Source organism: Apodemus sylvaticus, chromosome 9 (genome assembly GCF_947179515.1).
Source record: "Apodemus sylvaticus chromosome 9, mApoSyl1.1, whole genome shotgun sequence".
Lineage (NCBI taxonomy): Eukaryota > Metazoa > Chordata > Mammalia > Rodentia > Muridae > Apodemus > Apodemus sylvaticus.
The window spans coordinates 24,050,402-24,074,083 of record NC_067480.1 but is presented as its reverse complement, the minus strand read 5'-3'; the positions used below and the strand labels follow the sequence as shown (position 1 = coordinate 24,074,083).

The following is a 23,682-nucleotide window of genomic DNA, read 5'->3' as shown; positions in this document are numbered from 1 at the left end:
GTAGGAGAGCTCTGGGGGCATCTTGGAAGGCAAGACACACAACCATCCATAGCCAGACTGCTCAAGAGTGGCCAGGCCCAGCTGGCGATGGCCAGAAGGCCTTGCACTCTGTCCATTAGCTGAAACGGCACCCAGAAGGAACCATCCCAGGGGGCAAAGCTGTCTGGGTGACAGGCTTGTACTAAGTTTTGAAAATTCCAATGCAGGTTAGGGCTGGAGAAAGCCCTACACAGGAGGTCTGGGTTGATTTGCTGGAAAGGAACTCCCGGGTCTTCCGGGGGAACTGGGAGGAGCAGCTGCTGGGATGAAGATCTGGGTGTAGGTTTTCAAAGCAACCTCTGTTTTCCAAAGGATTGGGAGCACTTAGCTCCCTGGTAGGGAAGGATTCTGGGAAATGAGAACAAGGGTCACAGGGTCAGGTGGTGGTTCCCAGGATAACTCCCCCCCCCCTCCATGAATGTGGATCTGAGGTCAGCCCCCAGGTGTTCCACCGCACCAGCAGCTGGGGGCGCGGGTCTGTGCACTCCTGATCGTAATTATTTGATCTGCAGATGTAAGTGGAATTTATTGTAACAACAAATATAGTGATGTCAAAACCCAACCTTGGATTAAAGCCGGCAGCCAAAGGGGAAGTGTATTAATTTCCAACAGCATCTCAGGCCAGAGCCTATTAGAACAAGCTATTCTTCAGGCCCCCCCATCAGAATTAATCATTGGGAGTTAATTTGAAGCTCAGACAAGTTGCTGTTAATTTAGTGCAGGGAGGACGGGCTGGAAGAAAAGGCTGAGGTGCTGGCCGAGCCTCGTGGGTCTCATTAATCAGCCAGCTGAGACGGCCTGGCTTGATTACAATTTGCAAAAAAATTCATTAGGGCCCAGGCGATTGACAATTTTTCTCTCTGCCTGTGATGTGACTCATTAGGCAGCCAAATGAAAGCCATGATGACGGCCATGATGACAGCGGCCATCAAGGGTTGCCTGTTCATCTTCCTGCCCTCAGCCTGTCTCCAGGGCCTCGGGATCTGGGCTCTGGGGTTCCAGGGCCCTGAGGGCTTGGGGAGAAAAGGGACAGCTATGAGGGCAAGAGGGCAGGCAGTATCTCAGGACCCTCCCTGGGCCTCTAAATGGTGAAACAGTGCTAGGCAGCTAGGGTCTCACCGTGGGGATCCCCGAAGGCGGCTGCTTATTTCAGGGGACTTTTGCTTTCTCAAAGGTTTTGTGTGGGTCGAGGTTTCCATCCTCTGTGTGGCCCACCCCACCCGTGACAAAGGCTTTGGGAGGGAGCTGGAAGGAGTTATTTACATGTAGTGTGGTGGGCAGGTCTATGAGGGGGCACTCTGGGATCAGGGGTAGCACTGAATTCTGCAGTGCCCCTGGAGTGGAGCGGAGCCGAATCTCACCTGGCATCTCACCCAGTTCTGGGCTGGACCCTTCTCAGGGTCCCAGCCCCTCCGCGGGCACACATGCATTCTATCGAAGGATTAGTCCAGGTTGTTGTGTACATAGAAAAGAGGGCTTGGCATCCCTCAGGACCTAGAATTTTCAGCACCTGCGCTGACATCAGCCAGTGGGAACCTGGCTGAAGCAGAGAGATCCCACCGATGACCAGGGCTCTGTGCACACCTGCGAGGAAGATCCGGGGAGCCCCTGGACAACGCAGGCTTGGTGCGTCTGGGAAGGATTCACAGTCCCTCCCACCCCACCTCACCCGTTTCTTGAGGCTCCTCCCCGCGTGGAGAACAGCAGGGAACTCCAAAGCTTAGAAAGCCTGCTCCAACCTTAGGAGTAAAGGCCACTGCGTTACATTGTCTTAAAAAACCCAAGCTCGAGGCATTTCAAAATACTGGAAATATCCAGAAGGAAGCCAATAGTCGGTGACACCAGCCCTCCACCCGACGCCTGAAGTTTGGGCAATATGCTGACCCCTGTGCAGCTGAGAAGTGACCAGTGCAGAGTGGAAAAAATCAAGTCAGTATTGACCCAGGGCGCCGGCCGCGACTCCCCTTCTTGGCTTGGGACCACAGCGTGTGCCACACAGCTGCGTTGTTAAGGGTTCCCCTATCCTTCTGTTTGCAAAGTTGATGTAGCGGGGCCACTAGTTTCTCTTTGGGCTGCAGATAACGGCCAGACAGACTTGGGCACCATGGTCGCCGTCACTAGCCTGCTCTACACTTCGGGGATACAAAGTCTTAGGAGCGCCAGGCCCTGGCATCTCTCTGGATGCTTCGAGCGCGGAACCCCGCTTCCGGCTTCGGTGGCCGCACTAAAGTTGGCCAGGGAGGAGTGGAGCAGGTCACGCCCCTCTCGCGCTGTACAGGTCGCCTCTCCAAGGCAGAAAGACGCCCGAATCTTAGGTTTCTGTGCACCCAACCCACCACCAACTCACCACGGTCCCTTCCCCACTTCTCCCTTTGAGGGGCGGTGGGCCCCAGCGCCTTCGGGGTGGGGCAGTGGTCAGGGCACGCCCCTTCTGACCCCGCCCGGAGGGGGAGGTGCGGGGCCTTGGAGCTCACAGCCTTCCTCCAAGCCCAGAGCTGCCGGGAAGCTCCGCAGCGCTTGCTGGGTTCCGGCTCCTGTCGGAAGATAACGCCTGTAGCCTGATTTATGGATCCGAGGCCCTGAGAGCCAGGGAAGACCGCTGCTTTTAGGGTCGGAGTTTCTTGTAAGAAACCGCGTTTCTTCCCTGACTGCATCGGATTTGGAGCCCCTGAGTCTGTACAAACCCACTACTACCAGAGCTCGCTTTTCCTCCTCTTCTGGCCAAAGTTTGCCAGTCCCCAGGCAAGGCCATACAAAAAGGGAACATGCCAGATTCCTAAAATGAAAACTAGGTTTTCTTAAGCTCATAGTTTTACACTCCAATTAAAAGCCTGTTCAGGTGTTACTTGGCTTATCGCCAGACAGCGTCCGTCCTGGTCGCAAGCTCCTTAGCTGACCACATACTGCCCTCAAGGTGCCCAGGTGGCAGGCACTCTTACGAGGCCCCAAGAATTAAGCTTATATAGTTTTTCCTTGCTTCTTTTTTTTTTATTATTCACAAGACTGAGATTGTTTAATTGTCATAACTTATATGAAAATAAGCTACATTGAAATAAATTAAACACCACGGAGACGTGCTTCCGACATGGCTCAGATAGGGTATACAAGCCCAGGAAAGAAAGCCAGGCCAAGGCAGAGGAGCAAGGCAGATCCCTAGGCTGCTTGGGGAAAAAAAAAAATCCTGACTGCTCTGCACTCAACTCAAAAAGCCAGAATAGAAACAAACAAACAATAATAATAAGGTAAAACCGCAGTGTTCTCGTGTCTCCCGGTTACCTTTGGGACAGTATGGGAAGGAGGTCGCTGAAGGACAGTGGTGGTTTTGTTTCATCTGGAAAAGTGTAAGTAGACAGAGGTTTGATCCTATCCCTTTCAAAACACTGCAGCTGAGATCCAGTCTATATAGAGATCTATGTACAAAGTAGGGTTGTATAATAAATATTTAGTGTATCTTCTGGTGTGGCTGCATCCCCCTTTAAGCCCGTCTAATGAATATACTCTCAATTTGCTTGGGATGTCCACATCTGGGAGGTGTCTCTGAGTTCAGCTTTAAACAGTGGAGTCTGACACGGGTTCCCTCAGGTGTTAGGGCTTCCCCACGGTGGTGTCCACCCTGGCTGGGCCCTCAGGGTCGGGCCTGTTCCAGCTGCTGGTGCTGACTTCGAATAGCGAACCTGCTGACGTGGACAGGGATGGGGACGACGATCTTGGGGTTCCGAGAGGGCTCCCCCGTCTTGGAATTGGCGTTGCCTGCCTTGACGCGTTTCCACTTGGCCCGGCGGTTCTGGAACCAGATTTTGACTTGCACCTCGCTGAGTTTGAGGGCGTGGGCGATCTGTGAGCGCTCGGTCAGGGAGAGGTACTTTTTGCAGTGGAATTCCTTCTCCAGCTCCAGCAGCTGTTCGCTGGTGAAGGCAGTCCGCCGCCGCCGGTTCTTGCCTGTGGACGTGGTGCTGCCTGCCGTACCGCCGCTCTGCGGGGTCTCCTCCAGTGAGTGGCCGGGGTCTTCTTCCTTATGGGCGGTCTGGCCAGGCAAATTGTCATCTGAGCTGTAATCCACATCGCTCTCCAGAGAGAAGCTCTCCTCCTTGCCCTTGGGGTCATCTTCCACCTTTGACTCGTCTTTCCCTTGTCCTCGGACAGCCCCGACTGAAAGCAAAACCAAACGGCATTTTATTACATTCTGAACGCTGCTTTCCCCAACCCCTTCCCACTGGAGCACCTCACCCCTATCCCCCACAGCAGATTGTCTTTCTACCACATTAACACATTGCGATTTCCTGGCCTTTGAGGAGTGGGGGGAGCGTGAGAAAAAGCTCAAAGGAGAGGAGGAGACAGCAGAGGCAGACGGCCCTTTGCCCAGAACTATCACTCAAGGGGCTGCCTGCCACGTCTCCCGCGCACCCTCCGGGTCTCTAACAGCTTAAGTACCAGGATGTTGCTTGGACCTGAGGCCCGAGAGAACGTTCCCTTTGTTTCCCCGGGGTCCAGGGCTGTTTGAAGACCAAGGGAGAGTTCATGGTCCTCCCCACCACCACCTCAACACTAAAATTAAGTGAGCTTCAATTTCACAGCAGCAGGAGTGAGCTAATGGAGTAGTCAGACATCAGACCGCAGTTTTCTAGAGACAGATCGTTTGTGTCACCTTAGGAAAAGTTCCCCACCCTATAGTCCCTGGCGTGTGTAAACACACACACACACACACACACGCACACACACACACACACACACACACACAGTCTCGCAGGAATCTGGTTCTCTTGGACGAGCAGAGAACCCAGTGAAGATATTTAAGTCTGGACTCTCTTGGGTATATGCACCACTGGGAAAAAAAACGGCCCAATAGGCCTCTCTTTAAGGTTGCAACACACCAAGGACCCTCAATCATCACAGTGTGTGTGTGTGTGCACACGCGCGCCAAACGCGCTACCAGATGTGAGACCTGGTGCAGCTAGCAGGAGAGCGCTAAACGCCTGCCTCCTTTCCCCATGATCCTGCTTGGTGCTTGGCCTTAAATGCCCCATTGGAAGCTCCGGCGGGCATCACCGCAACTCCTCCAGCTATTCCCGCGAAGGTCGGGCGGGGGCGCGGCCTCGTCCCCAGGGTCTCGGCGGGAACCGGAGCTGGCCCGCCCCCACTCCCGCCCGTCCCCGCGTTCCGGCTGCGCGCGCCGCCGACTCACCGAGCGACGCCTGCACCGCTTCGGCCGCAGAGAAGGCGAGCAGTGAGCTCTCCTTGGCCAAGAAGGCTTTGCCATCCTCCGCATCGGCTTGGAGCGCCTCGGCTTTGTCGAAGTTGCCGCCTCCGGGCAGCGGCTGCGGAGCGAACTTACGGGCGGCCGCCGCCTCTTGGTGCTGGGGCGACGCAGAGAAGCCGCCCGGCAGCGTGGCCATGAGTGTGGAGGTGAGCGCCATGCCCTGCGCCAGGCTGGAGCAGAAGCCGGTGGGCAGGCTGGGGATCTGGTGGTGAGGGTGCGCGGGCGGCAGCGCGGGCTGCAGCGCTGCCTGGGGCAGCGCGGGAGGCGGTGGCGGCGGTGGCGGCAGCACCACCGGCCGGTAGGGCATGAACATGGGGTAGCCGGTATAGACGAAATGGCCGGGACTGGGCTGCGGCGGGCTGCCGATCAGCGAGTCTATGCTGAAGGCGGTACTACTCCCCAGCGGGCGCTGCATCATCATCAGCGACGGCGGGAACGCTGCGCTCATAGACGCGTTCGGGAGAAGCCAGGGAGAGACGAAAAGTCCCCGCGCCCCGCCGCCGCCTGGAAGTCCTCCGGTCGCTGGGAGTACCACCGGGAACTCCAGGCAGGGGCTGAGCGGTACCCAGAGCGCAGACGCCGCCGCCCTTCAGTGCGGGGCCCGCAGCATACCCAGCTTGCGCGGGTGCAGCCGCCGAGGGCGTTGAGGCCGTGCGCCTAGGATGGAGAGGGCGCGGGGGGAACCTGGCGTTCGCCGGAGCCGCTCCCCGCTGCTAGCCCGTTGGAACGCGCGCGCGTCGCGTCTACAGCTCTCGGCTCAGCTACCAGCGGTGCGTGCGTCCGCCTGTCCGTCCCGCAGTCCGTCGTCTCCCACGGGCGGCTGGGAAGCGCGCGAAGCCGGCGCACTTGTCTCCGGCGAGCGCCGCCAGCACCTTTAAATCGCGCTCCTCTTTCTCATTCACATTTTGCCAGCTGCCCAGCCGAGCTCCTGTCACGTGGGGCCGAGCGCCAACTCCTATTTGTTATTCCAGGGAAGGCGGGGCGAAATTAGGGCTCCGCCCTCTTTACCCAAGGCCCGCCGCAAGCGGGCTGCGGGCGCCACCGTTGGAGCGTGCGGGCCTGGGAGCTGGAGCCAATGTACCGCGCGGACCAAACTTAGGAGGGACCCTTGCTACCTACCTGACTCAGACCCTAGAGTCCGTGGCATCTCCGTGGAGGCCTCCTGAGAGGCGGCTTGGAGCTGGCACCCGCCACCGATGGGCCAGGAGTGTTTTACTTCCTTATGGTCGCTACAGCAGAACCCTGTGTGATTCTCACCTTAACCAGGGGCGCTCTGGTTGTGCCAAGGGTCCGGGCAAGGTCTCCGTGTTGCGTTTAGGGTCTTGCCTCTGCAGGTCTGCTCCCAGAGGCGCGCCTGGGCCTGTCAACCCTTGCTCACACTACACGGAAGCTGCACAGTTGCTCGCGGCCCGCTGGTGGCGGGCAGGCAGGCTGGTCTCTCCCCCATTCCTGGTTGGTCCCTCCGTGAGCGATCTCTGCTCATTTTTCATGACATTCTTAATCATCGCACCTATTTACCCACTTTGCCAGCGTGCACCAAAATAACAGCCACGATAATTATGATAATAAAGCGAGTCTTTTATCTGCTCCATCTTCAGGGAGGAATGGGGGGGGGGAGTTTGCGACGCCTCTGGATTGTATAACGTGAGATTATCCTGATGAAAGCTTTATGATGTTTGCTCAAATAAAAGCTGCGTTTTGTAAATAGGCACTAATTAAGCACGTTGGCAACGGAGGGAGATCTCACCCTGGCTCTGCGCAGCGCGAGGACTCCTGGGCACGCGGTTCCCCTTTGCGGACTGCTGGATGCAGCTGAGTCCCTCAAGATATTTCCCCCGTTCTCGACAATGGTAAACAGCCGGGAATTTGGGAGTTAGGAGATTGGAGGGATTGCAGCGGAAGGAAAGTAGGCATTTCTGGTCATCTTTTCTTATGTTGAAGCAAACTTTCAAATCTTGTATTCCTTTTAAAATGGGAGCGTTTCCTGGTGAAGGCAGATCCTGCCAAGCGCGCAGGGTTTCCTTGGGTCCCCCTGCCTGATCTTCAAATTCCATGGTTTAGATGTCCTTCCGGAACTGCTGACAGCACTGGGCCAAGGAGCAAAGAGGGCATTGTTACATAGGCCATTAAAAATCAGTTCACCCGGAGGAGCTCTGGTTGGGGAGTTGGCCTGTGTTGGACGTGTGTTATGTATCACAAGCACATTTAATTGGGAAATAGAGATAAATCGATCTTTATGAATTTATCGACCCGATTCTTTGAAGCCCTTCTATCTCGCTCTTCCTCTTTCTCCCGCTCTAACCCCAAGGTCCCCCGGGCACTTCTCAAAGCTAGAGCATCTTCCCGGGCCAAGAGTCGTGCCAGAGAGCAACTGCCCACTCAGAGAGGTAAGAGAGGAGGGTGAGTCCTTCGCATCTCTTGGCCAGGAGAGGACTCGCTGGCCAGGCTGCCAGCAGCCCTCCTCCCCCACCAGTGTCCCCTCCCTTCCCCTCCATCACCCGGACAAAGACGTCTCAAACGCCTTTCCCCACTCCGGGCTGGCCGCAGTAATAGATGGTTTCGGCAGCAGGCGGTTTGAAAGGAATTCATTAGGGCGCTGCCTATATTGCGACCCTTCACTTCACGCCCAGACCTCGAGATGGCTTAGGCAGTGTGAGGGGAAATTAATTCCCTTTGGAATACACGGGAAGGAGGTGTCTGTGGGATACCGAAGCTCTGCCTCCTGTTTGCCCACAAAAGAAGATAATCGAAGCCCAAGGCAAAAGGCTGGTTTCTTCATGAGCATAATAAATGCTCTCTCTCTTATTATGAGATACTTACAGTGACAGTCTCTGATGCCATTACCTTGTTGTTAACCCCCCCCCCCCACACACACACACTTCTAGAATAACCGCTTCCTTGATTCCCAGCCAGGGACCTTTGTGCTTGCCTCCGAGAGTCCTCCGAGAGGACTGGGTGAGCAGTTACTCACCACTCACCTGACCCCTCTGCCTTCCATTTTGCATTTTCACTGTAAAAAAAAATATTGTTATAGAGACTTCTGTCGCTTCACTACACCCAGAGACAGGTAGAGACAGGGATCCCTTTGACTATTTTGATAGTTCCATACTTAAAGTTCAGCAACAAGATTGAGGTCCCTTGAATTATAGACACACTTGAGGTAATCTGATGGCATATTATTTTGTCCATAAATTGCCACGAAAAGTATTGACTGCAGGAGTTATAATGCTAATCTTTTATTAGTGAGTTCAGATAATTTTTCATCAATACGAATTTTATTTACTAGCGGGCTTTTCTCGAATGCTTGCAGTAGTATTTTTCTCATCTAGTGCTTATTAACTGTTTAGAAAACGACTGTTTGCATCGTAAAAGGATCCTTGTGTTTTGGCCTGATTAACAAGATCCATTCCCGGACACTTCAGTTACGCGCGCGTAAAAAAACGCTCCGCGCCTGGGGGCTGCGAACAACAAAGGCTTTCAGAGTCCCGACTGCGCTGAAGAGATTTATGCACTAGGAACGACAGGTACGCGTATCTGTCCTTCGGATTCCTACCTGCCTAGCTCCGAACTGCCTCAACGGCAGAGCCCTTCTAGAAAGGACTCGGCCCCACTGCGCGGGAAAACCACCGGGCTCAGATCTTAGTAACTAGGCTCGGAGAGCCCCGCCCCCCTCCAATTAGGAAAAAGGTTGGGCGCGCGGAAAGGGAGAGCTGGGTCCCCCAACTCCAGTTAACTTCTGCGAACTTTTTCTCTTGGAAGCATCCCTCACAGATGAAGATAGCCCAGCCCCGGAGGTATTTTACTGCTGCCAAGAGAGTGTCAGTATCGTATTAAGCCACTTACAAAGTGGCTTAGACGTTCAATAAAAGTGATGGTAATTAAGTTGCTCCATGCTTGTGGGCTGTCCGATTCAGCCTTTGCACACAGGTGTGTGAAAGCTAAGCACAAAATACGAACCGCACAAGTAAATGAATATTCTTATTACCTGGGGGTGGAAGCGGCCGTGTGGCTGGCTTCCAGGGGTCAGGGAGGGCTCCCTCGGGTCTGGTCTCTGCGGAGTGTGGAGGAACCTGCCGGCCTCATACAGGCGGGGGTCTCTTGCCAGTAGCTCAGACCGAAGCTTCAGGCAGGGGTTCTCTGGCAATCGTGCTATTTTTTATTTAAAGGGATTTTGAGTGATCTGACGCTTCCGTCATCGCCGCGTTTCTATCTCTTGGCTATAGTTGGGAAATAACTTGTGATGCTTTTTATTTATGGAGGGGCGATTGGGATTCACATCTAGCTAACCTAGCACCGAGCTTCTGCAGCCCAAGACATACTTACAAAGGGGTACTTGTGTAAAATCCCCCATCAGACACACCAATTTGCAAGTAGCAGAAAGCATTGAAGCCTCATCTTTTTAAACTATTTTATCCAGTTTTTTTTTTTTTTTTTTTTTTTTAAATCTGAAAGCCCAAAATAGACTCCATGTGGTTCTAAGTGAAGTCAGCCCTTGGCTGGCTTTGAAATAGCTCCTGCAATTATGTAAAAGAGCCATTCAGCAACAGGACGGAATTAAAAGGGATCTCACCCGTTTCCCTTTCACCGCCAGCCTCTCATGTTTGGCTTTTCAAAGAGCTTCCAACACGATGTCTTTCTCCAGGACAAAAGGCAGAACAAAAAAAGTCCCCAAACTTGTAAATTGAACGTCAAGGGAACTTTAAACAATTTAAAGCCCATAAATAATGATAAAGGGGACCTGGCAAAAAAGGCAAGCCCATTCAATTAATAGAGTTTCCCAAGCAAAGATCAAGTGGTGTATAAAATAAAAGTCTTTGCTTTCTTTATTCTGCTCCTTGACCATGCAGAAAGCAGGACAGGGGGTTTTCTAAAGTGCCCCGAAGAAGAAACACTTCCCGGGACAGTGTGTGCCGCAACATTCTTATGTAGAAAACTTTGTTTTTTGTCCCCATCCTCAAAGTAGCTGAGGAAAAAAAAAAAAAAAAAAACACGGCTATCCAGAAATGTGAAGGGGAGGGGCTTTTATTTTCCTCGGTTTAAAAACTATCTGTTTATTTTTATTCTGGGAGCTGTTAAAAAAAAAAAAAAAAGAAGGGGTCTCCAAGGCTGAGAACTGTGACCTTCACACCTGTGCTGCTCCTCTAGGGCCTGCAGTAGGACAGGCAGAGAGAGCCACATAGGCGTGGTGCTCGAGGCTAGCCCTCGTGGGATATGCTGACCAGGGCTATCTTGTATGCTTTTGGATTCACCCGGCGGATGTGAGGGTTGGACGATACTTGGTGCGCTTTGAATCCATAGCTTACCCGCTCTCCACTCTCGGCTGAATTTCCCTGGTGGGGACTCCGAAGTGAGAGGACTTAAAGTGGGGTTCCAGTTCTTTCCCCCTTTGTTCCTAACGGCTTGGACTGTGACGGGGGCGGGGATGGGGGCAACAGTAGCTCACCGCGTTTGTCCTGGAGTCCCGGACTCCTTGCTCACTGCGCACCTCCCAGGAAGCGCTCAGCTCACAAAGGGAGGCAAATGTGCCATTGCCCCGGACTGGCAGCCAGGGAAGAGGCAGCGTGCTGCAAAGGCCTGCCAGTGGACTTTTGCCCAGAGGCGGAGGTTAACTGGGTGTAGGCCTTTTAGGGAGCCCGCGACCAGCGGAGGAGGCTTGGGAGAAAGGCACTGGCCAGCAGGGGGGCTCTTCTCACCTGACTTTATCTCCCATCTGCTCTCCCAGCCCCACCTATCAGAACTTCAAACGCCCCCCCCCCCCAGCCACCCGGAGCCAGGCTTTCATCTCTCACACAGCAGGCGTTGTTTGCAGGACTTCACAGAGATGCTAATCCGGGGGCCTAGTGAGGGGCAGCCTAGAGGTGCAGAGGGCACCGAGGGGTGAGAGGGTGCTTAGCCTGGGCTATCACCATCCTGGCAGCTCTCCTGCGGACTCAGCTCTAGTAGGGAAGTGGTGGGGACACTTGAGCTGGAGACAATTGGCCTCCAAGGCAGGCTCTAGGAAGAGCTGGAAGATAGGTCTAGGAATCTGCTATGGGCCCCGTGAGATTCCAGGTCTCCAGACACGTAGGAAACGACCTCTGGGGCTGAGGGCCAGCCCAGGACCTAGGTACATCTTTTCCAGAGCCTAAATCCTGAGGGTTCCCCCACCATCACCACCACCACCACAAACCATAGCTCTCCAGGACACCCTCCCAGCCTGCCCCCAAACCCCTGGCCAACCTGCCTTGCTGCCCCGCCCCACCCCATCCCCCACCCCTCAGAGTGTCATTTGGAAACCTGTGGCAAGAGGGCACTAGATTCGGAGTTCTCCACATCAGGGCCACTCTGCCCTCGAACTTCTGCTGTAGCAATAAGCAACATGATTGCTGTTACCAGGCCCTCGGTTTCCCTCTGTTCCTGAGAAATGCTGCAAAGCAAAGGCAACATCTCCCCAGAAAGGATGTCACCAGAGAGAGAGAGAGAGAGAGAGAGAGAGAGAGAGAGAATGAATGTTGTGTATGGCTAGAGGTTGACAAAGAAGAAAGAAAAGATGGAATGAAGGATGAATGGCCTCTGTTTCTCCGAACCAGAAAATTCCAGTTCTGGCAAGGTCTGACATTGATCCAAGCAGGCCCAGTGACCTCAGTCAGTCTACCGAAGTCCCAAAGGACAGTTGTCCCTTCAGCACACTCCTCAGAGAAGCCAGACCTGAAACCCCAGCACTCAGGAGTCTGAGGCAGGAGGAGAGTTGCAGAAAATTTCAAAACCAAACAAGGAAAGACCAGTGAAAGTTTCCCAGAGAACCTGTCATCTTTGGCGAGAGCAGGAGGGGGCGACCATATATTAATCAGAAATGGGAAAGTGCTAACCTGCTTTAGAGGAATGCAGGCTTAAAGCAGAGAGCTTGCTCTGAAGAACCAGGGGATAAGGATGCTCCTTCCAGCTCCTTCTGAGACCTCCTGGGGCAGTGTCAATGTTCCAAGCATCCAGGGCAGATCTTTACTGTTGCAGGCGCCTCTAAAGCTACCCAGAACACGTACCAGAAACAATGAGAATCTCAAGTTGGCTGCCGTGTCTTTCAGATTCTTGGACCCTTCATTTCCAGGTCCAGCCTTGGTTTCTCAAGGGATCAAGCTATAACCTTTACAGAGGAAGGCCCCAGCCCTCGGAAGGCCCCAGCAGTGGAGGGCTGAGACCTGTAAAAACAGTCACTAGCCCCAGGGGATGGAGATTAGAGGGAAGGAAGGCCCACTCTCCATTTGAGATCTGAAACTGATCCAGTGCAGGTCTCCCCCTCATGTTGAGGGCCTCACCCTCCATGCCTCTGCAGGAGATCCCATGGCCTTAGGGGTGTGGTCTTCATTTCCCAGACTTCAGGGATCGAAGAAGCCAAAAGGAGACCAGAGTCCAGATCCTAGAACCGCAGAGATTGTTCGGCTGGGGACCAACTTGCTGGAGGGGAGCAGAGCTAATGAAAAGTAGGGGGACAAGGGGGCAGTTCCTATAGTCAACCAGATGAGGGTGGGCAGCTTCAGAGCTGGTCCCCTCACACACCTTCCTAGGAGCAATTGTTGGTTTAATATCATGAGTCTCATCTTTGTCTCTGGCTCTCTCCCTGTGTGTAAGAGAGACAGAGAGACACAGAGAGATGAGGGTGTGGTAGTTTCTCTTAATGAGACAAAGTATCTAGTATTTAGTGGACATTATCTATGTGGACAGTCGTGTCTCCTCACAGTGCCTTTACAACCTACACCAGGACACCCAGGCAGGCCACAGGCAGGCCACTGCTCAGTGCAGCGCATAGCTCCTCCTGAGGTCTGTGGTGGTCTTAGAGGCTTTGGGTAACCAGGCCTAGCAGCAATGTAGACCCACAGTCTGACAGGAAGAAGGGCTTCACAGGGGCCTCTTGAAGCCCCTTCTTCCTGCCCTCCTTCTTCTCCTCAGTAAAGGGGCCAAACTAGTCTTGGCTGGGAAATGAATCAGAGCCCAGCAACCCAGCCAGCCTGTCCCTGTCTGTGCAAACCTTCTGTTTCTGGAAGTTTGAGACAGTGACCGTGAGGGAGGGGACATTGACCTCAGTGCTTAGAAAACAAAGGTGACTGGCTACCATGTGACCAGATCTGATGTTTTTTCTACCTTCGAGGCTTCTTGTTTCCTCTTTATACCCCATGCCTGCTTCTTTTATTTATTTATTTATTTATTTATTTATTTATTTATTTATAGAATCTGAGTGTTTTAGAATTGGTTCCTGTGATATCTTGACTATTATAACTGTCTAACCCCAGTTTCTTGTAAAACCCTTTAGGCCACAGCACATCAAGGAATAATCAGAAACCTTAAGACGAGAGAGACTTAAATTCAACTTAAAAAAAAAAAAAAGCAAGTGCTAAACAGATTTTATTCAATATATTGTAAAACTCTTTGGATATTACATTTTTATAGAGATCAAGCCAAACAATTTATTGCATAAGTCTATTTTCTCATCTGTATTTTAGTTATTTATATTTTATTTTATGCATATGGCTGTTTCGCCTGCAAGGATATCTGTCTCCCTAGAGCGTGCCTGGTACCCTCAGCGTCCACAAGAGGGCGTCATGTCACATGGAACTGGAGTAAGCCACCGTGTGGGTGCTGGGAATTGAACCTGGGCCTTCTGGAAGAGCAGCGGGCAATCTCAACCAGTGAGCTATCTCTCTTGCCCCACATTAGGATTTTAGTTTTAATCATCTTGAGGTATTTCATATCTGCAAACAGGATACCAGTGTGTATTGTAGATTTTGGTGAATTAGTGAGCAGCTACTTTTACATTTATTTGTTTGTTTGCTTATTTTGCATATAGGGATTAGATGACACCTTGGGAGGTTGGTCCTCTTCCTATTGGTCCTGGGAATCAAAGTCAGGTCATCCATCTTGGCTGCAAACACCTTACTGGGTGAGCCACCTTGCAGACTCAACAAGCAGTTTTATGATGGAGAGTACACGGGTGTGCAGTGCGCCCCCTATGGACCTCACACGCAATGGCACCTGGCTAGAGCCATTGGGGTTTTGTGCTTCCAGGAAGCAGAAGGTCCCAGGAGAGTCCTCCTGGGACCGCAAAGGCAGAGGCATCGGTTTTATTTATGTCTACAGTTGGGCAAGAAAAAATAGTCTCAATTTCTTTTTATGTAAAACGACTAGGCCACAAGAGATGCCTGTATCACAAACCTCCGTGCTCGCACCTGGCGTAGGAAAGGCCAGATTTAGGATGTGCTGGTAGAAATCCCTCTGACTTCCTGTAAATTCTATGTAAGATTCTCCTGAGCAGGTCCTGGAAGCAGCTTGGTATGAAACGTCTGCCCTCTGGGCCTGTGCATCCTGGGTGGGCAGCTGACCTCACCCAGCCTCTGCGGTTCCATCTGCATAATGGGCCAGCATTCCGGCTTGCACTCTTACCAGTGGCCTGACAATGTCACTCAACAGGGATAATTGGTACAGTTGTTGGGTCAGTGTGTCGTGTGTATTGTACTGCGTCTGTCCTGCGCATTGGCGAGATGTCTTTCCACAGTGGCTCTTGGTGAGCATAGCTTACGGAGGAGAGTCCCACCTCTAGGCCGGGTTTTACAGAGTGCTGTGTGCGCCTCTAGTCAGTGAGAGGGCAAGGCCTTAAAAAACATCTCAGGCCACCAAATGGTCCGGGATACAGCCTGGTATTTAACCACCCACAACGTGGTGGTGGAGGGAGAGGCCCCGAAGCTCCGCCCCCGCCCAGGCAGGCGCATCCTGGGGTGCAGACTCAGGCGCAGAGGTCTTTGCTGCCCCCGGAGCGGCCCCTGCTGTCTGTTCCTGTCATTAAGTTTAGCCTCGCCTGAGCACGAGTCTCTGCCTTTGGGGGAGATGGCTCCTAGGTCCTGTCTCATTCGCTTAAAATAACAGATCTGCAAACTCTTAGGCTGCTAAACCTCAAATACCTTGGTCTTCGGGGCAGGGGCGGGCACCCCATACTCCTGCTGTGTTCCATCCTCGGTCGCCCCAGCGCCACCTCCTCTGGCCACCCTGTTTGAAATGCCGGAGGAGGGGAGGCGGGGTGAGAAGCGAGGGGCGGGGCCGGAGGACCTTGGAAGGACCGAGTTGACCTCGCCCACCGCCCAGCCTCGCGTGTGTGTGTGTGTGTGTGTGTGTGTGTGTGTGTGTGGTCACGTGACCCCCGACTCGACTGCGCCCCCTGCCCACCGCGGTGGGAATCAACCCTCGGGTTGTCAAGGAGAGGAGGGCTCCCGCCAAGGCTGCCAGTACTGGATACTAGGTCGGTCTCTGAAAAGCACACACTTCATTTCCAACGGAACATTTATTTACCTCTGTTCTCCTCCTCAGCTTTTTTCCTTCTTTCCCTTTCTTTTTCTTTCTGCTTTTTTTCTTTTCTTTTCTTTCTTTCTTTTTTTTTGGAAAGGAGCAAACATCCCAGTTTTAATGCGGCTCAATTATGTCATTTACACGACGTAAAATGTTTCTCTTTAACTCATTTCAATCTAGTAAATATGCTTCAGCAAGTAGCTAATTTTTCAAGGATGGCTTTGCCTCGCCATTTGCATATAAAGCGCTTTGGGACCTCGTCTGTCTCTGAGAAGGGGTGGGGGGCTCGCTATCAGTAGGCCCTCCTCCTCCAGGTAGGGCACCTGGGTTTGGTCTCAAGAAGGCGCTGTGCCTGGCTGGGGTACCTGGGGGAAGGGCGGCTCTCTTCCCCATCTTCCAGTGAGACCTCAGGCCCTGACCAGCAAGTCGCCTCCCCCACTGGGTGCCACCAGGCAAGTGAGGGTTGGGGACACATTTATCCTCAAGTGCGTTTATTAAATCGCATCTGGAGATGGATGGACGCGGATAGCAGAGAGGAAATCACAGGGCTCAGTTGAGCAATCTTCTGGCTTTAAATTCCGAATAAAAGTCTGGAATATTCCCGGGTCAGAGGGGCACCGTCTCATTAAAACCACTCTCGTCCCGAAACTGCAATGCAGGCATTAAAGTGCAGTATTTTTCAATTAGAGCTGACGAATTCAATCAAAATTCCATAGATTAGGATGAAATGAGGCATGGGTCATTTACAGGGGAATTTAATTGCCGAGCCATTAGACAAATAGTATATTTGCCATTCCCGCGTTATCCATCATTTTCGACATCAATACCGGGGCCGCATCTCCCCGTCCCGCGGCCGCCCGGCGTCGGCTGTAAACACCCCCTTCCCCGTATCTTCTGATTATATCTGATTTCATTTAGGGCCATGGGGGATTATAAATGTTCACGCAATCAAGTTCATTAGGACTTCAAATCGCATTTCGGTTTAGGGTGGCTCCGCCGCTGTGCTCCGAGCTCTTCCCCAACCCCAGCGCGAAGCTCGCCGCCGTCATCCTCTGCAGGCGCGAGCGTCGCCTCCTTTTGTCTTTCTGACACCCTGTTCCCGAGGCCTGGGCGCAGCTGGGACACCCCACCTCGCAGATCGGGACCACGGGAGGCTGGGCTGGACCCTTCCACCCCAGACCCTCCAGCAGGGGCTCTTCAGGCTTTGGGAGACCCCCTCCGTCACCCTCATCCCGGTGTTGCCCAGGGAAGCCCCCTCCCCGCCCCCCGCGGCCTGGGGCGCTCAAGAGCGCGATGCCTGGGATGCGCGATCAGAGCGCTCCCCGCGTGTTCGCGGAGCGCGAGTGCGTGCAAGCTCCGCTTCCCCAGCTTCAGCCGGCGCCGCCGCGGGGAGCGGATGAATCTCCCAGGTCCGGAGCCCTACGAATGCAGGCCTCTGGGCAGCCCCACTGACACTAGGGACACACACAGTCCCTCTTCCCCTCCCCTCCCCCAGCTTTTTTTTTTTTTTTCATTCCAAGGACTCGGGTGGAGGCGGTACCCAGCCGAGAGGCTCTCTGTTCCTATTAGCAAACCCGGGAGACAAAGGGGGAGGCTCTTTAGAGACAAGAAAGACTCAAGACATCCCTTCCAGCGCAGTTGAAAAATAATAGCTTAATATTAACGGCTTCTCATAAAAATATACTTTCACAGAGATACAGTTACCAGAAGAAAACCCTCATTTGATCCCCGTGTTTTGCGCTCGTCGCTGTTAGCTGCCTGAGTAATTTAATTGGAATAGAACGTGAGAAATGTGTCATTTTTTGAGGAACGTATGCATCACTTCCTAGAAATCTCATTGTGTTAACTAGGAGCCTACTGCGTTCTGTTTAGAAGCCGTAATCACATTTTTATGTGCCTGTATTACTCGTTAATGTGACCTCCTGTCTTTAGCAGATTAAAACAAATGTTCTCTTCATACTACTGCATCAAACTCCGGCTTACATCAGATACACGGAAACCCTGTTTTTCAGACTCACCAACTTTCTTCTGAGCAGGGGAAAGGAAATCTGAAGGGGGGTGGGAAGTGCCTACCAAATGAATAATTACACACCAAATTAAAACCAGGCATTAAATGCGCTCAACAGCAATACTGTGCTCTCAATTCTGTTTACTGCTTACAAATTGCATTACAAAAGAATCTACTCTTTTTATTGGAGTGATTAAGCAAAGAGTCTTAGGGCTGCAGAAACACGATTCTGGGAGATTAGATGCGAGCAGCAAGCCCAGCCACTTACATTACAATGGGGAATGTATAATTTTGTTAAAGCACACGTTTAACACACAAATGAGGATCGGGCTGTCGTTATAGCACCATAAAAAAGTCAACTGAAAATCATATTTATTTATAAATACCTCGCCTAGACAACGTGCATGTTTAATACAAAGGAATCAAGCAATTCCACGATCAATATATGAATTACTTATTTTTAAAGTCGCGATTCTATAGGGTACTTTGTGGATCTATCATTTTTCCCGGGCTCGCTTCCCCTCAGCAGGTAGGTTAAACCGCTTGGAGTTTTCTTCCTGTCTCCACTGTGGGCGGAGCAGGCCGGAGGGCCGGGGTGAGAGAGTTTGCTAATGGCGCCACCTGCAGGACTCGACGAGAAGGACGCTCCCCAGCTCTGCAATCCTTCAAGGGACTCTGGGCTTATTTCAGTGTAGCTATTTAACAACTGAATATTTATGTCATCACTGAAGGACCGGAAAAGTCAAGACAAATCCTAGAGTTTTCAGAATCTTTTGATGCGGGTAGATGACGCTTAAGTCCCGGCGCGAAGATGGCGTATTGACCAGAATGGAAATGCTTAGACTTTGCAGCTTCACCTGGAAATAATTAACCTTTAAAAAAGATTTATTTTTATTTTTAATTATGTGTAAGTGTGGTGTCATGAGTACAGATACCTCTAGAGGTCCAGAAGAGAGCCTGGGATCCCTTGGAAATGCAGGCAGTTGTGAATCACCAGACATGGTGCGGTGCCTGTGCCCGCTCTGCCTTCTAATTTATCTTTGAAGCAATGGGATTAAAAAAAAATCTGATTTTCCTAGCCTATCATGTGGTCTTGGGGTGGATCATGTGGTCTTGGGGTGGATTTTAATAGCCAAAGAACACTTAGCACCCCAGGTTCTAGGAAGTGAACAACTTGTTTGGTGTCCCTTAGTAGTAGGTGTTCTCAGAACAAGTTCAACAGCCTCCCCCGCCCCACCCCCCCCATGTGCCCGAGGGTTAACTCAGAGGCTGGGAATTTGATGATACACAGTTGCTGGGATTAGCAGGGCCCCTTAGATCTACAAAGCCTATGCCTTTCATTTCTCTGCAGTTTGTGTGGAATCCATGATTATCACCTGTCTTTAAATTAAACTGACACTTGCGCTCTGCCAAGATGCCTAATGCTGCACCTAGAATTTCAAATGAGCATATCTCATAGTGCCTGCTTGTATACTAATTGTCCCTGGGCTCTGGACTGTGTCGAGGTCCAGCTGTGACCATTTCCCTCTGTCCAGGGAATGCTACACCTGCAGAGGTCCACTTCCTCAGCGCTGAGGGCAGAGGAGAGCCTCGCCTGTGTGCTTGTGAATCCAATGTGATCAAATAACAAGCAGTAACCAGGCATAGCTGGTGAAAGCTGGAAAAGACATGCGCTTTTTCCCCCTCCTTTTTATACAAGTAGCAAATAAAAGGATCTTCCACATGAATTTGAAACCAAGTAAGTACACCATTGAAAACTCAGCATTAAGGGGCGAGAGAGACAGAGGGCCCAGTGGTCAGGAGCATGTAGGATTCTTGCAGATGATCCAAGCTTAATTCCACCCCACCTCCCACCCCACGTCAGGCAGCTCACAACTGTACCTCCAGCTTCAGATGATGTAAAACCTCTGGCTTCCAGGGGCTCTGTCACCAACACACACATGCATATAATTGAAAAATGAAATAAGTCATTTGAAATAAAATAAAATTTAAAAAAACAAATGTTAAGCGTATAGAACTGATGTTATGTTCTATACTCTAGAAAAATTGTGTTGAATGTGAACTGTAATAAAGGGGGAAGAAGAGACAAAATAATAATATTAATAATGATAATAATAGTAATAATAATGCTAAACCAAGGTGTATAATGTTTGCTGGAAGAGAAGTGAGCGGAACCAGCATCACCCCACAGGAGCTTGGTTTTGGAAGTTTATCTCAGGTGAATGACCGTCCCCTTGTTGCCTTCCTACTCTTCCTGTTTTAGGTTTTAGCCTTTGTCTCCTCTTATTCCTCTTTCTCCTTTTCCTCCATTTCCTCCTCTTGGCCCTCTTTCCTTTCTTGTAATAGTCATCCTAAAATTCATGTCACTTTTGTTTTGCTGAAACAAAGCAAATTCCTATTTTTCCTATTAAAAAAAAAAAAAAAAAGCAAGTTCCTATTATTCAACTCTGGGAGACCACGAGTGAATTCCATTTAATGTGGGTGGTGATTGAGTTCGTGCCAAGCAGCCATGGCAGTTGTAATGAACTCATACATACAGGCACGGTGTTTGTTCGGAATACTATTTGTGTGTCATGGCACCTAGGAGAGCCCAGGTGACTGGCGGCTTATTTCCTGACCACCGACCTGCAGCTGTGACGTCATGCTCTTCACCGGTCAGGTGGAAGAGGGGGAGCCTCCCCATTGTCTGGAGGGTCAGTTTATGCATGTCACTGCTACACATGGGTCTATGCCAACTGAGATGGCTTGGCTATAGGTCATGGATGAAGAGAAGTCATTGCATATCAGGAATGTGTTAGCCCTCCACATTCAACAGAGAGAAAGAGAGGGAGGTAGCCAGAGGGAGTAGGGCATCAGAGAGCTCTTTCTCTCCAAGCTCCCCTTGCCTCGTCCAAAACAGCTCCAGAAAACCTTGGACAGTGGTTCTCAACCTTCCTAACGCTGAGGCCATTTAATACATTTCCTCAGGTTGTCCTGACCCCCACCCATAAAATTATTTTCATTGCTCCTTCATAACTGTAATTTTGCCACTGTTATCAATCGTATCTGTGTTTTCCGATGGTCTTAGGTGACCCCCATGAAAGGGTCGTTCTCCCACCAAATGGACTGAGACCCACAGGTTGAGACCTGCTGGTGTAGGACAAGTTGCCTGGCTTTATTTGGCTATGAGGTCCTCGGGAAGCCGGGCAAACCTCAGAGGCTGACGGTGTATCTGCCCAAGCTCTGCCTCTAGCGGACTTTCAAGAACTCGGTTTGGTAGATGAATAACTGTCAGAAGGAAAATAAAGCAAAACCCAAGCCCACACCGAGCTGAAACTAGCAAATGTTTGTGAGGGGACAGGACAGTCTGTAACCTCATGTGCTGGTGGGAATGACGAAGCTGGAGCTCAGAAAACTAAAGCTGAAGGCAGAACCACTGTCTGACCCAGCGGTCCCACTGCCAGGTATCATCCAGTTGACAGGGTAGCATCTCCTAGCATCACCTAGGAGACAAACTTCCAGGCATGCCTGTGAGGAGCCTCAGGCTAGATGTGAGTGGCCCCCTCCCTCAGCAGTGGGGTCCTGGCTTGGATGGAAGGAGACCGTGAGCTGGGCACCAGTATCCATCTCTCTGCTTCCCGAGTGTGGATGGGATGTGAATGCCACCGCCCATCATGATGGAATGAATCTACTCTAATCGTAAATCAAATAAACTTGTTAAATTGCATCTTGTTAGGATGGCTCAGTGGTTAAGAGCACTGACTGCTCTTCTGAAGGTCCTGAGTTCAAATCCCAGCAACCACATGGTGACTCACAACCATCTGTAATGAGATCTGATGCACTCTTCTGGTGTGTTGGAAGACAGCTACAGTGTACTTAAATATAATAAATCTTTAGACGGGAACAGCAGAGGTCCTGAATTCAAATTCCCAGCAACCACATGATGGCTCACAACCATCTGTACAGCTACAGTGTACTCATATACAATAAATAAATAAATCTTTTAAAAAATTGCATCTTGTCAGGTATTTGATCAAAGCCACAAGAATTTTTGGGGGTGGTGGTGGTGATGGTGTGGTGGTTTAAATAGGTTTGCTCCACCCCTAGATTGAAGTGTTTGGATGCTTGTCCCTAAGGGAGTATGATCAAGCCAGCTCACTTAGTCAACAGGGTCTCAAGGGAGGGAGGGAGGATTGAGAAGAAAAAGACAGTTAGATAGCACTATAACACGACTGCAGCCAGGGCTGAGGCTGAATTGGGTTTATTTTTTTTTTTCCAGTCTTGCTTTTATATCATTCTAGGTATGTAAAAAGAATATGGTCAGTTCTAGGTCAAGAAACAGACAAGGCCATAAACAAAACAAAGTCAAGGAACAGACAAGGCAATACAAAGTCCTGTGGAATTCAGGGACTTATGAAGATGATCAAGATCTTGAGCCTATTTCCCTGTCCTAGGCCAAAGTCAAATTCCTGACTGAGCTTACTTCTGTGCCCTGGTCCAATGTCAAATTCTTGTCAAATTCTTGCCAAATTTCTAGAATTGACCCCAAAAGCTCTCCACTGCTTTGGCATTGTTGGAGAAAATGTGTCACTGCGGGGTGGGGGTGGGGGGTTGAGGTCTCATATATAAAACTCAAGCTACACCCAGTGCAGAAGATAGCCTCCTCCTGGCTGCCTACAGAAGAAGGTTCCCTTCTGCTGCCTTCAGATCAAGATGTAGAACTCTCAGCTCCTTCTCTAGTACCATGTCTGCCTGGACACCACCATGCTTCCCACTATGACAAAAAGGGAATGAACCTCTGAAACTGTATGCCAGCCCCAATTAAGTAGTTTCTTTTATAAGAGTTGCCTAGGTAATGGTGTCCCTTCACAGCAATGAAACCACACTAAGTCAGGTGGGTGTCATGATAGTTTAGAGCTACGCCTGAGCATCTTCTAAGGTGGTGTGGGGAGGAGAGGGTGGCTGAGGGTGTGGCCACAGAGAGGACAAGCACTCATTCTGGTTTTCAGAGTCTGATGAGGACTGGACTTCTGAGTCACTGCCAGGGTTGAGCTTCTCTCTCTGCTTCCTAATATTATTTGTAGGAATAGAAGGAAGGATCTGTTGAATTCCTCTTTATCTGGGCTGGATTCTGAGCCTCAGTGAGACTTAGGACCAGCAGAGACGTATGTAAGGTATTAGTGGAGAAAGCTGCGGGAGATCTGCCTTCCATCCAACATCTCACCACCCCTAACCTAGTAAGAGGTGCACACATAAGCAAGTTGCAATAACTGTTCTTTTATTTTTAAATATATATTTATCTTATGCATATGAATAGATCGTGGCTATCTTCAGACTCTTCAGCACCAGAAAAGGGCATCAGATCCCATTACAGATGGCTGTGAGCCACCATGTGATTGCTGGGAATAGAACTCGACACCTGTAGGAGCAGCCAGTGCTCTTAACTGCTGAGCTATGGCTGGAGAGATGGCACAGTAGGTAAGAGCACTGACTGCTCTTCCGAAGGTCATAAGTTCAAATCCCAGCACCCACATGGTGGGTCACAGCCTGGCTCTGAATCCACTGGGCTTTCACTGTAAGCTGCTCGTCACTGTCCAGTGTACTGAATTCCATCCCAGGATAAACAACCTCCCAGTGTTCCCCCAGGACTGCAATTCCTCACCTGCTCTCTGGTTCCTCATGTCTGTTCAATTGAAGTTCTGATTCCTTGGAGGCATTGACCAGTCTCCTGGTCTGTCCCTAACTCTCTCCGGAACTACCGACTTCCGGCTGCCAGTGTATGACACCATCCCTTGGAGAGGGTGAATGGTCCACCCTCCCTCTCCTGCCTCGCACTTTTCTGCACTCTTGCCTTTGTTCAAGATTTCCTTTTTGCATGGAGATTTCTAGAAGTCTAGTAGAAGGGACCAGGAGAGCCATCTGAATGCAATCTTGAAGAGGTGTTTATTCTTTTTGTTGGACAGATAACAAAGGGCAGGATGAGGTCAGACCATCCAAAGAAGCTGGAAGGTGCCATCTTACCAGTCCCTAAGAGGCACTATGATGACAAGTGACAGTTCACCAAGGCTCATCCAGCCTATCTCCTTTGTGA

At 51.0% G+C, this 23,682-nt stretch overlaps 1 protein-coding gene across 1 annotated transcript; it reads right to left on the bottom strand.

Annotated features, from left to right (window-relative positions):
• Positions 1–3,026: 3,026 nt before the first annotated feature.
• Gbx2 (gastrulation brain homeobox 2) lies at positions 3,027–6,178 on the bottom strand. Its single transcript, XM_052192564.1, has 2 exons — positions 5,222–6,178; positions 3,027–4,188 (listed from the first exon to the last, which is right to left on the bottom strand). The coding sequence occupies exons 1-2, from the start codon at positions 5,742–5,744 to the stop codon at positions 3,665–3,667; spliced, it is 1,047 nt and encodes a 348-aa protein (XP_052048524.1). The 5' UTR covers positions 5,745–6,178; the 3' UTR covers positions 3,027–3,664.
• Between the last annotated feature and the right edge of the window lie 17,504 nt (positions 6,179–23,682).

What these genes read in the sequence shown, in the direction of transcription:
- Gbx2 (XM_052192564.1), bottom strand. Translation starts at nt 5,744, where the DNA reads ATGAGCGCAGCGTTCCCGCCGTCGCTGATGATGATGCAGCGCCCGCTG. An exon ending in AGCGGTGCAGGCGTCGCTCG is followed by an intron (nt 4,189 to 5,221) that starts GTGAGTCGGCGG and finishes TTTTGCTTTCAG; the next exon opens with TCGGGGCTGTCCGAGGACAA.